The following is a 14720-nucleotide window of genomic DNA, read 5'->3' as shown; positions in this document are numbered from 1 at the left end:
TGTGTATGCTGTGTGTGATGTCTAAGCTACCTGGATCTTGAATTTCCCCTTGGGGATCAATAAAGTCATCAGAAATATTTCATGAATCATCCGCGCCCTCCTGTGGTCAAAGTGAAGAACTACAACAGATGAAGTTCGTCAAGCTAGCGTCAATGCAGACATGACTAGTAGTAGTCTACTTCTGGCGAATATTTTCAAAACTAAAGAACTAACAAATTATCATAAATTGTTCATGTTAATTGTTTAATAATATAGAATACAACTTTTTTTTCATACAAAAAAAATGTAAAAAGCGTGCTTCGTTTTCCGGTGAACACTTCAAAATAAAACTTTCCAACTAGCTAAGCAGTAAAATACACACCAAGTGGAGAGGGCGTTGTAAACTCATCACACTCAAGACAACCATCAAGCCCGCGAGCATCAACGCAGAAATAATAATGACCTTCTTTATCGATCAACAATGAGACGTCCAGCAGTTTGTTCTTCCAAATTAGAAAGAGGTGTAGATATAGTAGATATACCGCCACAGTGCAGAAGTAGGGCTTTTAGTTAGTTAGCCACACAGTAATAAACTAAAGTCCATGGGACGTCATCATTGGAGCTTTTATTTTGAAGCAAATGTATCCTGTCCTTCTAATTCTGATGTGCTTGACGATTTTAATGAATGGCTGTGCTGTGCTGTTTCCTGGCGTGTCTGTGTTGTTTAGCTAGTTCAGAGTTCTTTCTCTTATGATAGAAAGTAATGTGGCTAATGTGAAGCTAATGTTAGCTTAGATCCGTACTGCGGTTAAGTTATGTCTTCCGACAGCACCGCTGCTGGAGGCATTCAAGGGCTTCTCCTGAAACTTCATGAATCACTTTCGTGTGAAGACACCCGAGCTGCAGCGTTGACATGTCACGATATTGTCGGTGAATTGGGACAGGAGTGCATGCTAACACCAACCGAGAATGAACTTGGTAAGACAATGAAGTCCGTCAAGTGACGTTTACTCTTCTCAATGTCTCATAGGGACGCGTTGAATCCGCGCCAAACTCCATTCACAATCTGGCAAGTTAATGTGAATGATGCTTCTGTTGTTGACGAGCGTCAAACACCTTGTAGCATAAGGTGACCTGTTTTTTTTTTAGAAGCTACTTATCAATTCGTCATGCAGAAATAATTTCATATTTCGTTTTTTTTTTATTATTATTATTATTTCTTTTTTTTTCATTCGTTTGCCTGTCAATTCAGGATCTTCCGCCAAAACTATGTCCGTAGTGGGCGGTAACGCTCAGTCAGAACACAATATTAAATGTATTTTTTTTTTTTTTTTTTTGACAATAAGCAAATCTTTCAAGAGGCTAACGTTAATGCCACAACTTCATTGGAAATCTGCATTAATTAACTAGTCATTAACCAAGCATTAAGTCTTTCAGTATTCAAATACTTTAGTGGATCTGCACCAGAGGGTTCAGAAGTCTGCAGGATGTTGTACCGACCGCAGATTCCCTCCATAACACCCTTCTCCTCAGGGGGATTCACTCTGTAGTTCATATCGCAAAACATAGCATATATGGTCATATCATCACATTACAAGCACGACCGATGAGCCTTGTCATCTCTCTTTCTGGGCTCCACTCAGCATCCTGGCACCTAAGTGGTGGAAGCATCTTCTCCCATCTTATTCATCATATTTATTTATTTATTTATTTATTTATTTACAGTTTGTGCTTCTCCCTCAGTTAGAACTACAGAGTCACTCCCTGTTTATGCATGAATGTTAAAAAAGCCAACTCCAAATCCCTCTCCTGCCCTCCACCCAACTTCGCTCCAACTACAGTGTTCTTCCCAATCTCTAGATTATAGTTTTAGGTCCATAGAACGTTGATCAACTAATTTTCTTAGTTATAGCACATTAGTAACACAGGTGGTGTTTAGTCTTGGAATGCAGTAGCAAAGGGTCAATGATAGAGGCTTTAAAATTGCACGGAATAATTCATTTTTAAAGGTGCCCTGCAATACGTATTTCATTACTTTGTGGTAATGTCTGAAGTTCTACCATGGACTCTGTAACATTTTTTGTGGAAAAAATGCCTTGGTTACCTTGTTTCAAGCCATTCTAGCGTGGTATAGAAAGCCTGCAGGAAGACTCAGCTCGATTTGTGCCAGTTCTCATTAATATTCAACGAGCTAAGCTGCTTGACTCTGATTGGCTAACAGCCAGCCAATGAGAGCCTGGCTGTCAGAATCCTTTACCCAGCCCAACTGAGCGAGCTCATGAATAGTAATGAGCTCAGGCAACACAACGTCAAACTGAGCAGCTTTTGTAATTGGCCTGATTTCTCAGCTTATTTATTTTCAGTGGCTAGAGCTGACAGAGGAGGTAGCAGTTCATTTTCACATTCACGACATAACACAAACACATATGGACCAACAACATATTTCAAAAAATGCAAGTAAAAACGGTTTTGTGTGGCAGGGCACCTTTAACACATGCAATACACATACTGTAAGTATCTGTCTGTATGTGTAACAAATACTACTGTTTTCTTCTGATTCCATCTTTGCGTCTCCATCTTAAAGCTTTGCAGACATCCTTACTGTTCTCAAAAGACTATGGACTGCTCAGCTTCCTCAGGAAGTCCCTGGCATCAGATGAGGTAGATATCAAGGAACATCTGGTGAACAATAATGTAGTACACTGAAAAGTTTTTATTCTGAAAGAACCATCTGACTTCCAGTTTCGGGACACCCGAGTTGAGATCTTGGGTTTTCTGGAGAAGTTCTTGGACAAGGTCTCGCCAAGAGTCAAAGGTTGGGAGAAGACTTATGCTATTGACATAAGAGTAAGTTCCCCATTTAGAACCACTTTAAATTATGTTTTATATTTTGGGAGTCAGGGTTTAAATGTATTTCCACAAATGAATTATGTTATTCATTCTCTCCACTTCTCTTTCTGTGCAGCACACATGCATGGCTGTGTATACAAAGGAAAAAATAGCTAAGTGTAGGACTGCGGTGCTGGAGCTCCTCATTAAGGTTGGTTTCTCTTGGCATTTGGTATATTTTCTTTAACATAGGCCGAGTGTATGCATTCTAGTCTCGCTTTGCCAGACCTTCCTCCACAGCGCTGCGGAGGAGGGTCTGGCTAGTCCATACAACATTCCGGATTGGGAGAAAAACGTGCTCTGGTTTATTGGCATTACTTTACATTACATTATCTGTTAGTACATTACATTAACCCAATCGCAATCGTCACGGGCGGCGCTAAGCATGATCGGGCGGAATTTCCGGCAGCACCAGAGCAATCCCGGAAGTGGAACGTCGTGGATATAGACTGCAACTGCATTCAGACCCGAAAGACGGGATCCGCTGTTGACATATATACAAATATAGACTTAAAAAGTAGTGGCTTGTATATGCTGTTTAGACCTTGTTCTTGTTAAATACTCTCCACAGGTTCTCCAAAAAACAAAGGCGTCCAGTGTGGCTGCAGACCTTCAAATCTGTGAAATATTCAACAGATATTACAGCGAGCTCTGTCAGAAGACCAAACTACCCGATTCTGGTGAGTCTTCCTGTGGTGCCTGAAACCGTGATGAGAATGACTTTAGACAGGCAATGGATATGTAAATGACACAAACATTTTGTCTAATCTTTGTAATAAGTCCTCGGTAAAATCTACGAGTTGCTGGGAGTTCTTGCAGAGGTTCACCCCAGCGAGATGGTCAGCAACTCTGACAAACTCTACAAAGCTTACCTAGGGGAGCTAAAAGAACAGGTATGTTTACAGAGGATGTGGTATTGCTATAGAAAAAATGAAGAGGAAATTGTGATTCGTTGTATGGGCGATGTTTGGGTAAAATCCTATACTATACTGTGATTGTGGAGGCAGAGTTTCTCTGATTCTGTGACAACACAGCCGGTTAAATGTGTGTGTATTCAGATGCGGCTATTAAACCTTTTTGTTTTAGATGACCTCTTTAACAAAGGAACCCAAACTCTTTGTTGTCGCTGGATGTTTGAGAGGAATCACTGCTCTAATGGTCAACTTCGCTAAAACCATGGAAGAAGGTGGGATTTTGTGTGTGTGTGTGTGTGTGTGTGTGTGTCCGTGTTTTTGCTATATCCATTTGTTTCACATACACAACAAAAACTAATCTAAATGCTGTTTCTGTGATTAGTGCATGGAAGGTGCATGATTGGTGTGTCTCTGTCTTGCAGACCCAGTAACATCTAAGGACATTTTTCAGTATGCCCTGAAGGCAATCACCCCCCAGGTAAACGCCAATGTCTTAACTATCTAACAAAACTTTCTAGTTGGAGTGCCCTGCATGGCGAGGGGAGTGTACAAGACATGTGTAGAGCTGGGTATCAAAATGCAGTACTTTTTTGGTACCAACTGAAATATGTCGGTCGTAGCGAGTCATCCGGATTGTTGCTAGGTCACTAGAACAGCAGTTAAAAAATGAGTCGTCTGGCTAACACTGGCGCATTTACAGAAATGTTGATTAATGTGCATTGTCCTTATCAAATAAATAATTAAAAAAATAAATGTTTTGTGATTGACTTTTACATTAAATGTGATGCTATGTAACATGACTCCTTGCGTTCCCATTTTGTGTTGTAGATGGAAATGAGCCGCTATGCTGTCACATTTGGTAAGGCCTGCTATTTCTATAGCAACTTCATGATAAAAGTCCTTGAGAACGATAACCTCTTTGACTCTGTTTCTTAAACAGCTGGGCTCCGATTGTTTGCCAGACATGCATCCCAGTTCAGCAGCTGCCTTATGGACCACTACCGAGCTTTGTTTGAGGTCATGTCCAAGCTCTGTGGACACATCAACGCTGAGATGAAGAAGACAAGTTACTATGCACTCGAGGCCTTCCTCAAACAGGTAAACACTTCAAAGCTTTTTCCACACAGGGACAGAAAACATGTGAGACACCTTAGCACCATGATGAAATTAAAACTGCTTTTGATACACCACTACTGTACATTTTTTTTTTTTTTATCATTTTAAGGTTGCAATGCTGGTGGCAGATAATATTGAGGAGCACAAAAGCAAGTTGAAGTTCTTCATGCATAAGTTCTGCGGCATCATTAAGACCATGGACTCGACACACAAGGAACTGTCCATTGCCATACGAGGATATGGATTCTTTGCAGGCGTAAGTTTAATTGCCTTGTTTGCTTTAAATACAGCCGTAAAAGCCAAGACTTATGTGACGATACATTTGTGCACATGCACTTTAGATTTGCTTGAGTCTAGATTTACATGATCTACATTTCCATCAGTCGCTTGTTACTAATGCTCTGTATTTCCGTTGCATCATGTTTGGTTTCCTGTGTAATCCATTAGACCGTCTTAAAACAAATCTGTTGTTGTTAATACAAAATCTTTATTTATTTTTTCTGTAGCCATGCAAGAAAGTTTGCCCGCAAGACGTGGACTTGATGTACACCGAGCTGATTCAGCGCTGTAAGCAGATGTACCTGACTGAGTCTGATGGGGAAGACGAAAGCTTCTACCAGCTGCCCAGCTTCCTGGACTCTATAGCGAGTGTCCTGATTCACCTGGACAAGGTAACAGACTCACAAAATCAGTATGACAAGTAGAGCCCTAATATTATCGGCCGATATTAGGCATTTTCCAAACTATCGGTATTGGCATTTATAATGGCCGATACATGAATGTTTAAAAAATAAAATAAAAACGGACTAAACCCCCTTCAACCATGTTATGAGTGTTGGCGTTGCATACCCTTTAGGTTTCATATCTTAAGTTTGTATTTGTATACATTTTATTTATCAGAACTTTAATATATTTTGATGTTCCTCTGTTCTGTTGTGACAATAAAAACTGTATTATCATGTTATTTTAGTGAGGACTCATAAATAACTACAAATAACTAATGTTAGGGAAATCTGTTTGTTTTGTTACGCGTTTCTGGATTATTTTCTTTTTTAAATATATATCGGCCAATATATCGGAATATCGGATTTCACCAAATACAGTATCGATATCGGCCTTAAAAATCCTTCATCGGTCTGGCTCTAATGGCAAGCCCCATAGAGTTTCAATTTTATCTGTATGTGCCTATATACACCATAATATCCTACAGTAGCAAGAAGTACTCATTTTACCCGAATGATTGTCTAATTTGAGCTGGTGCTTTGTGTCCACGGTGTCAGATTCCAGAGGTGTACACACCACTGCTGGAGCGTCTCCTGGTGGTGCAGATCGACAGCTTCCCCCAGTACAGCGAGAGAATGCAGACTGCTTGCTGCAGGTCCATCCTAAAGGTGCTGGTGGCCGTGGCCTCTAAAGGACCGGTGCTGTGGAGTTTTATCAGCTCTGTGGGTACGTCCATCTGATCATGAGCACATGCTACCTAAAGGCCATCATGGTGTTTTGAAACGGAACACTGCCCTTTATCAGATACTGTTGGGAAGATGCGTGTAGAGGGTTTAATCTGGGAAATAATGTGTATTAACCAGTTTACTTTTAAATGTTTTTTCATTGATTCAAGAATTGATTCAGTGCACAAATAAGAGAACAGACTGTAATAGTGGCCCCTTATATACAGTAAAAACAGAACTTGACATCAAAGTCTGAATTTTACAGCATGCTGGTTATCTGCGACGTGATTGCACATTACATCTGCTAAAGCATTCACTTTTGCTTCTTTTTTCAGTGCACCAGGGCTTGATTCGTGTCTGCTCCAAACCCATCATGCCGTCTGAGGTCAGGCGCATGTTTTCAAATGTTGTCATGATTGAATTTACTCAGCTGAATGTTTTATTTGCTGTCAATTATTATTTATTTTTTTACTGCGCTGAGAAATATGCCTTTTTTGTTCTTTTTTTTTTTTCTCAGGACAAAGATGAGACTTCCCAAGTTCGTACTGGAAAGTGGAAAGTTCCATCTAGTCAGAACTATCTTGCCCTGTTTAAAAGCCTATTGGACTGTGATCTGCTGAAGGTACAGCTATGTTAATTTGTTTTAAGTTGTCAAATTTGAGAAATGGAAAATTTTCTTTCAGCAGGTTTGTTTGGTACAGCCTGTTTTTATATTCCACGTTACATAAGATTTAGCCCCTGAGCATCTCTTTTGAAGACACTAGTTGGGACTAGTACAACTGTGATACTGTAAAATGTTTTTGAACATTTGTGGCTACTGTACTGTACATTATAATTGTACAAAAGTACTTTCAGGGTCTTGCAATTTGAATTACAAATTCGATATTTGATTTTCGTGTTACATTTGTGTCGTCCCTTGCAGGATTCAGGATTTCTGGATGGAGCTTTTGAAAGTCAGAACCCTGCTCTCATATCTTTGAGCCGTCTGCTTTATGACGAGTTGGTGAAATCGATTCTGCGAATTGTGGAAAAATTGGACTTGTCTGTGCACAAAGTGACAACGGGAGAGGAGGTGACATCCTGCACATAATCTGATTGGCTTTTGTACAAGATATGTGGATATTGTTTCAGTCATTATGATTATGTCCCAGACACCTTTCCCCAGTTATTTTAGAAAATTAAAATAATAATTAAGAACATTCTTTTCGATGGAATGAAACATCCTGAATGAATGTCAAAGCTCTTGGATACTTGCTATTGGCAGTTTGAGTTTTAACATTATTCAGTTGTTCTTCAAAAGCCTTTCTGTCCATTGATCCCTAACCCATGCCTCCTCGTCTGGCAGGCTCCGGATGATGCGGCCCATGTCCTCCCCTCCTCCGACCCCACAGCTCATCTGTTGCCCAATAAGATCAAAGATTTCACTGCCTTCATCAACCTGGTTGACTTCTGCAGGTGATGGAGACAACACACATGGGGGATCAGTCTACCAGACGTTACAATGGTCTTAAAAAGTGTCAAATTCAACTCCGTGAAACCTGCATGCTCCTGATATCACCTTTTAAATTGAACATACTCTGTTTTCTCGCACATTGATAGTTCATTTTAAGCATGTGAGATGTCAAGTCTCGGGTAAAAACAGTTTTCCCTTTTTTTGCAGCGAGTTGTTGCTGAATAAACACGTGGAGTATTTTCAGTCCTGGATGTATCACTTAAGCCACGAACTTATCCTCCACTCCATACGAAACCCACTCGTCAGCGGCTTTTACAAGCTGCTCTCTGTCACCATGAAAATTGCCAAGAGAATTAAGTACTACCAGGTAATATTTCCACTAGTACAAAGCATCGTCTGTCATCCCATTTATCGTTTTTGCCATCGCACAGGACTCTATGTCAGGGCACTTGGAAAAATGATCTGGGCACTCTACCAATAGATCTCGTTGGAGGAATATCAAATTTTGTTTCCCACCTGGTCTTACTTAATAAATGCAGCTCAGCTTTTTTTATTGCATATTTAGGACACTTAATAAAAGGAATACTGTATCACGGCGGTGGGTATGATGCCAGGTGGACTAAAAGAATGAATGTTCTGTAAGCTCCGTATAGGATATAAGCAGAGTTGAACATTATGGCTGAACAAACTCAGATTTGTATTACTTGGATGTTACTTGTATGTATTCAACTTGGGTGACATTCCTACTTTTTCTCTGTTTTTTGAACAGGGAGTTGGCCAAAGATGCTCTACATCCACCCAGAGTGACACAGTGAAAAGTGCTTGTTTTGCACTCTTTTCTAAGTTTGGAAAAGAGGTAGCTTCTCTTTACAATATTCCCATATTGTAATATGTTATCTATCTATCTATCTATCTATCTATCTATCTATCTATAATAAATTAAAATGAGAATTACTGAGGAATTTAATATGTAGGGCATGTAAGTGACATGTGGTTTCTCCCTAGGTGTGTGTGAGAATGAAGCAGTACAAAGATGAGCTGCTGGCCTCCTGCTTGACGTTTGTCCTCTCGCTGCACCACAGCATCGTGGCTCTGGACATCAAGGCCTACTGTCCTGCTCTGGAGGTGGGATCCTTTCATTTGTGTCCTTGTGTTTTTGAGAGCTAGGTAAGGATGGATGAAGATAAAATGCAGATGCACAGTAGGGGGTTTAGTGCAGTTATTCACATCCAAGGGTAGTTGTACCTCAGCGGCTTCTTTTCCAGTTGCCAGGAGGGTATGTGGAAAAAATTGTAGAGTCACTCATGTAATATGAGAAAAACAGAATTTCAATTACAATTTGCATAAAAAAAAATATGCCCATATACCATGCTGCAATTTAGGGGGCTTTCAAACCTGCCTCATTTAGTTGAACAGTTGAGTCGCACTAGAGTTTGTGTTCCCCCTTGGTGCGGTTTGTTTGGGCAGGTGCGATGCAGCAATCACACTAGGATGCACACCAAAAATGGACCAAACCGCTCGTCTCGGTACGCTTTCACTCAAATTCTGGAGCGGTTTGTTTGTGGTGACAACATGATCTGACCTCAAACCACCCCAACTATGTGTACTTCGCAAGTCTGAACCACCCTAAAACACCCTAAGTGTGTGTGTGTGTGTGTGTGTGTGTGTGTGTGTGTGTGTGTGTGTGTGTGTGTGTGTGTGTGTGTGTGTGTGTGTGTGTGTGTGTGTGTGTGTGTGTGTGTGTGTGTGTGTGTGTGTGTAGGCGGCTCTGAAGTTGGGTCTGAGCCATGTTCCTTTGGCCAACGTAGCCCTAGATGCCCTGGAGGACTGGTCCTCCCACATTCCTCTGGAGACTATGCAGCACTGCTACACAAACATCCTTCCTCTTCTGGATGGATACCTGAAAACCACCTCCAGCAACAGTAAGCCCATAATCTTATCAGGGGGAGGTCAAGCACTTCCAATTGGTTACATTTGAGATAATTTCTGTTAAGTAAATCAAGATAATCCATATGAGCCAAATATACAAAAAAAAAGTCTGATTCAGATGTTGTTGTCTTCAGACAAAGAGGACAGCAACTGGGAGGTGATGTCTTCTGTGTCTTCAAGAAATACAGACAGAGGATACAGCCGAGTGATGACGAGGCTCCTGAAACAATCGAACCAGCTCACCATGGTACTGGATGGGAAAGTGGGAAGACAGTATTGTTGTAAAGTATCTTACTCTGCAGTAGTCAGGGCTAAATTAAGGCGATAATAAGCAAATTCCTTTTAACGGCACTAATGTTTTTGAAGCTTGATTGCTCTTCCTTCATCCTCCAAGTACCCAGATGTCTGTCTCAGTAACTTGAAATTGAATTTACTGATCTGAATCTGAATAGTGAGAACTGAATGTGAGGATATATAGAGAGTTGAATTTTCAGTGAAGATCAAATTTTATTGGAATTCAGTTACAAACTAATGAATTCAATTTCAAATTATACTATTCAGATTCAGTTTTTCAATGCAATGATTCAAATTAAACAATACAATTTCAAATTATGTGATTCAAATTCAGTTTTTCAATGCAATTATTCAAGTTTAGCAATTCAAATTCAAATATAAATGATTCAAATTCAGTTTCTGGTGGCACATATTTCAGCCCATATCTCTCCCCCTCTGTCCTCTTATGTTTCCAGAGTTTCCCCTCCGTGGCCTCTCACTATCCCCACAAATCAGAGTAAAATCTTTTATAATCGTCACAATTTAGCTGCAGTTATTGCATAGCAGCAGGTACTTTTTATTTCAGTCCACAGAATAGGGGTTCACTGCATTAGTACATCATACAAATGAATGGATCAATGCAAATACAGGAGGAGGAGAACATGCTGTGTCTGATGTCTGTAGGACTTTACATACCCCCAAAATGACTGAGGGGTTCCTGCGGGAGTTTTTAATTTAATCTCTTATAAAGCTGAATTACTTCAGGATCAATGCCTGTTGTTGTACAGCACATAAATTGAATATATATCAAATAATATTATATTTGATATGAGGGCAATTGCTTCATATCCCTGAGAAGTCCTGTCTTAGAGTTACTGATTACCTCTATGTGAATGCAGGAAGATGCTCCTCTTGTCACGGTGAGGCTCAGGGTGGTGAAGTTGCTCGGTCACCTGGGAGGAAAGCTGAACCGAAACCTCGTAACTGGTGAGGATTTCCATAACCAACCCGTCTCGTTCAATTTAACACGGACATTGTGGGTATTTGGGCCATGACACGTGACTGTAAACAGAGAAATTAGCTGCGTTTGTTGATCATAAGCTTCTTATTTTCACATTTAGGGGTCTCATCAGAGGAAACGATGAAGAAATTCGTCGCCTGGGATTCTGAGAAAAGGCTCAGCTTCGCAGTGCCGTTCGCCGATATGAAGCCAGTCATCTACCTCGACCCTTTTCTGCCTCACATCAGTGAACTGGCTCTGTCGACGAGTGACAGACAAACCAAAGTATGTCCTCTAACATCGAAGAGTTGCCACTCGTCAGTGGCAGTCAAACTCATTTCAATGCAAACTTAGATGTGATCACGGGGTTGTCCTCCAATGAAAAACAACTTATTAGAATCCACTTTCTCTTGTGATGCAGGTAGCAGCTTGTGAGCTTCTCCACAGCTTGGTGGTCTACATGGTTGGAAAGAGTGCTCAGATGGTTGAGGGGGAGAATAGGTTGCCGCCGATGTACAAGCTGCACAAGAGGTTGTTTCCTGTGCTACTGCGTCTGGCCTGCGATGTGGATCAGGTATGAATGACCTCAAGCTAAATTCCCATTTAAAAAAAAAAAAAAAACTCCTTAGATATCATGGAATTTGGAGAGATTGTATTCCAGAAAGGGAGAGAAGTATGTTAATTATCTCTCTGAAGAAATCAAGAGATTATTTGGGAGTTTTACAGATACTTGATGGGAGTTTACGGATGTAGTTACCATGTCGTTTAGATCATTTATTTTATCATATGGTAGTATTCAACTAAACTGTCAAGGGAGCTGTATTCCTTTACCCTTTTTACAAAATAATGAAAAAACCAGGAATAGGAATATTTGTCGTTCATGGACACACTGTTTTAGGTAAACATACATTTAAAAAAGTAGCAACTAGCATATAATGGCAGTGTTTTCCCCTACATTTTGGGAATACTTGGGTGCATGTATTGGGCAGGGGTTTAGGGGTCCTCCCACAAGAAAATGTTGTGTTTTTTAATAAAAAAAAAATACAATTTCACATCATTTTGGACCATTATTATTATCATATCTGTGTTTAAAACATTGGAAAAGCTAGAGCAGATAATAAATAAATAACACATAAAAAGCTTAACGACAAAACTTGGTAAAGAAGTCCACTGGAGTCCCACTACGATCATTAGCTCTGAGAAAAGTCATTTAGTTAGTTTTTATGCTCACATTGATTTTACATTTGTTCGGCTTATGTGGTGCCCAAAACGGCTTGTAAAGTTTTATAATGGAAGGAAAAACTCTGTAATTGTGAGTGATTTTTAGTGTTGCTTTTATGGTTTTGGTAGGGGCCATTTATGATTGGAATGTCAGAATTAAACAATTTTAAATATTAAAAACTGAACAAAATGTTGAGTGCACTTGTTGTCTTAGCTGCTGAAGTTACAAATGTTAAAAATTGCATCTTTCACATCTCATGTACAGTGCACCAGCCTCCAGTTGGTTAATGTCAGTTTTATAATAACTCCTGGTGTATTTTGCCTATGTATTATTATTATTATCAGCCTGAGTCAGCGTTGCACACAAGCAAGTGAGGGAACACACTGAGCCTGGTTCTTACAGAGGGACGGATGGTATTTGATAATGACTACAGTAATGTTTATGAATTAGAATTTTTTTTTTTTTTTTACCAGGTGACCAGACAGCTCTTTGAGCCGCTGGTTATGCAGCTGATTCATTGGTTCACCAACAACAAGAAGTTTGAGAGCCAAGATACAGTCGCTGTTCTGGAGGCCATTATGGTAAGTGGTATGGAGGGCTTCATAGACCAAACATTCAAACAAGACTTGAGATCATGCATCAGTAAATATTACTCAAACCTTTTCTCAATGGGATTCTAGACGTCACTTTGTCTCCTTTCTGCCATTTGAAACACATACATTGATGTATTTGGTTTTTTTGTTTTTTCTCGCCAGGACGGTGTGGTTGACCCAATGGATAGCACTCTTAGAGACTTCTGTGCCCGCTGCATTGAAGAGTTTGTCAAATGGTCAATCAAACAAACTACCCCCAAGCAGCAAGAGAAGAGCCCTACTAACATGAAGTCCTTGTTTAAGCGTATCTACAGCTTGGCTCTCCACCCCAATGGATTCAAAAGGCTTGGTGCGGCCTTAGCATTTAATAGCATCTACAGACAATTCAGGTACGATACTTTAGTCTCTGTGGAGCCCCAGGTTAAAATGGTTTGATGTTACCACCTTGTTGGGACAGCTGTACTGTATTTGCTCCATGCTGTTGACTATTTGTCCCTGCAGGGAGGAAGGGGCCTTGGTGGAGCAGTTTATCTTTGAAGTTCTCGTCATATTTGTCGAAAGTCTGGCTCTTGCACACTCAGATGAGAGATCTATGGGTAATTGTTTTTCCACTTTAGCTTTCAGACAGGAAACTCAGATTTTCATATCATTATCAATGACTATGTTTACATGCAAACAATATTCAGTTTGTTGCCCTTATTCCGAAAAAGACAATATTCCGACTAAGCTGTTGGCAAATGAAAGTGAATTTTCCACTAATATTCCCTATAGCAGTGGTTCCCAACCTTTTTTCCTTGGCGCCCCCCCTACCTATGTCTAAGAAAAGCTGAAATTACTTAGAATTCCTCATGGGGGCGGCAAAAACTACGCACTATAGCTTTAACGGAACATTTTAAATTTAATTATCAAAAAAGGTATGAAGCTGTTTATCGCCACTCTTCCATCCTCAGGTACATTGCAGCAGTGTTGCAGTGCCATTGATCATCTGAAAAGAATCATCAATCATAAGGCCGCCAGTCTCAATCAGCACAGTGCAAAGACACGCGTCCCAAGGTTGGTACTCCGTGGACATGGGTATCATTTGGATTTTGTTTTAAGCTACGACACTTCCCTTTACTTTACCTCTACCTATAGTCGCTTTAAAATGGAATTCAACAGCTGAGCTAAATTGTGTATATTAAAGGTGCAATATGTAATATTGTATGTAATACTGGCAGCAAGCGGTTAAAATAGTTACTGCACTACCAATTCAAAATACTGGAGTCGTCTCCCCCGCCCCCTCCTGCCCAGACTCGAAGTTCACGGGGGTTGCCAGGCTGAGACCGCAGCATTCACAACAACGTTGCTAGACGCTTTTCTCACATAGCCAGACATTACTCCACAGCACAGCAGAGTAGCTAACAGTAGATGCTAGTCTCACATAGCCAGACATTACTCCACAGCATAGCGGAGTAGCTAACGGTAGATGCTAGTCTCACATAGCCAGACATTACTCCACAGCACAGCGGAGTAGCTAACGGTAGACGCTGGCTAGATTGACAGTCATAAAAGCCAGTGCTCACGCGGAGCTCTGTAACCAACTGACAGACACACTTTTTCGGCTTAAAATTACAGTATGAACCGCTAAAAACACAACAACCTCACTGTCCTCTCCACACGGCAGTCAGGCACACTTCCTCGGCTTAGAATTACAATATGAAACGCTAAAAATACCACTACCTTGCCGACGGAACACACTTCATTGGCTTAGAATTACAATACGAAACGCTAAAAATACCACTACCTTGCAGACGGAACACACTTCCTCGGCTTAGAATTACGGCAACAATCGCTAAACACACTGCAAACTCACAGTCCTCTCTTTCCGATTTACAGCCCCCCTCCTCTGGTTTAAAATAACTCAC

The 14720-nt window shown here is 40.5% G+C and overlaps 1 protein-coding gene across 1 annotated transcript in view; it reads left to right on the top strand.

The window, feature by feature from the left end:
• Positions 1-659: 659 nt before the first annotated feature.
• prkdc (protein kinase, DNA-activated, catalytic subunit) overlaps positions 660-14720 on the top strand; it is a 56974-nt gene continuing 42913 nt past the window's right edge. Inside the window, exons 1-29 of the mRNA XM_028569037.1 lie at positions 660-957; positions 2564-2640; positions 2722-2826; positions 2945-3019; positions 3440-3548; positions 3649-3761; positions 3955-4054; positions 4205-4260; positions 4611-4641; positions 4723-4880; positions 5008-5154; positions 5405-5569; positions 6179-6347; positions 6682-6731; positions 6864-6968; positions 7269-7418; positions 7692-7801; positions 8007-8166; positions 8569-8655; positions 8805-8924; positions 9562-9721; positions 9863-9975; positions 10901-10988; positions 11123-11286; positions 11423-11575; positions 12697-12804; positions 12979-13205; positions 13318-13412; positions 13767-13869. Coding sequence (XP_028424838.1) covers positions 795-957; positions 2564-2640; positions 2722-2826; positions 2945-3019; positions 3440-3548; positions 3649-3761; positions 3955-4054; positions 4205-4260; positions 4611-4641; positions 4723-4880; positions 5008-5154; positions 5405-5569; positions 6179-6347; positions 6682-6731; positions 6864-6968; positions 7269-7418; positions 7692-7801; positions 8007-8166; positions 8569-8655; positions 8805-8924; positions 9562-9721; positions 9863-9975; positions 10901-10988; positions 11123-11286; positions 11423-11575; positions 12697-12804; positions 12979-13205; positions 13318-13412; positions 13767-13869 — 3461 coding nt within the window. The 5' untranslated portion in view covers positions 660-794. The remainder of the gene's footprint in view (positions 958-2563; positions 2641-2721; positions 2827-2944; positions 3020-3439; positions 3549-3648; positions 3762-3954; positions 4055-4204; positions 4261-4610; positions 4642-4722; positions 4881-5007; positions 5155-5404; positions 5570-6178; positions 6348-6681; positions 6732-6863; positions 6969-7268; positions 7419-7691; positions 7802-8006; positions 8167-8568; positions 8656-8804; positions 8925-9561; positions 9722-9862; positions 9976-10900; positions 10989-11122; positions 11287-11422; positions 11576-12696; positions 12805-12978; positions 13206-13317; positions 13413-13766; positions 13870-14720) is intronic.

Source organism: Perca flavescens, chromosome 22 (genome assembly GCF_004354835.1).
Source record: "Perca flavescens isolate YP-PL-M2 chromosome 22, PFLA_1.0, whole genome shotgun sequence".
Taxonomy (NCBI): Eukaryota; Metazoa; Chordata; class Actinopteri; order Perciformes; family Percidae; genus Perca; species Perca flavescens.
This window is presented reverse-complemented; position numbering and strand designations above follow the sequence as displayed.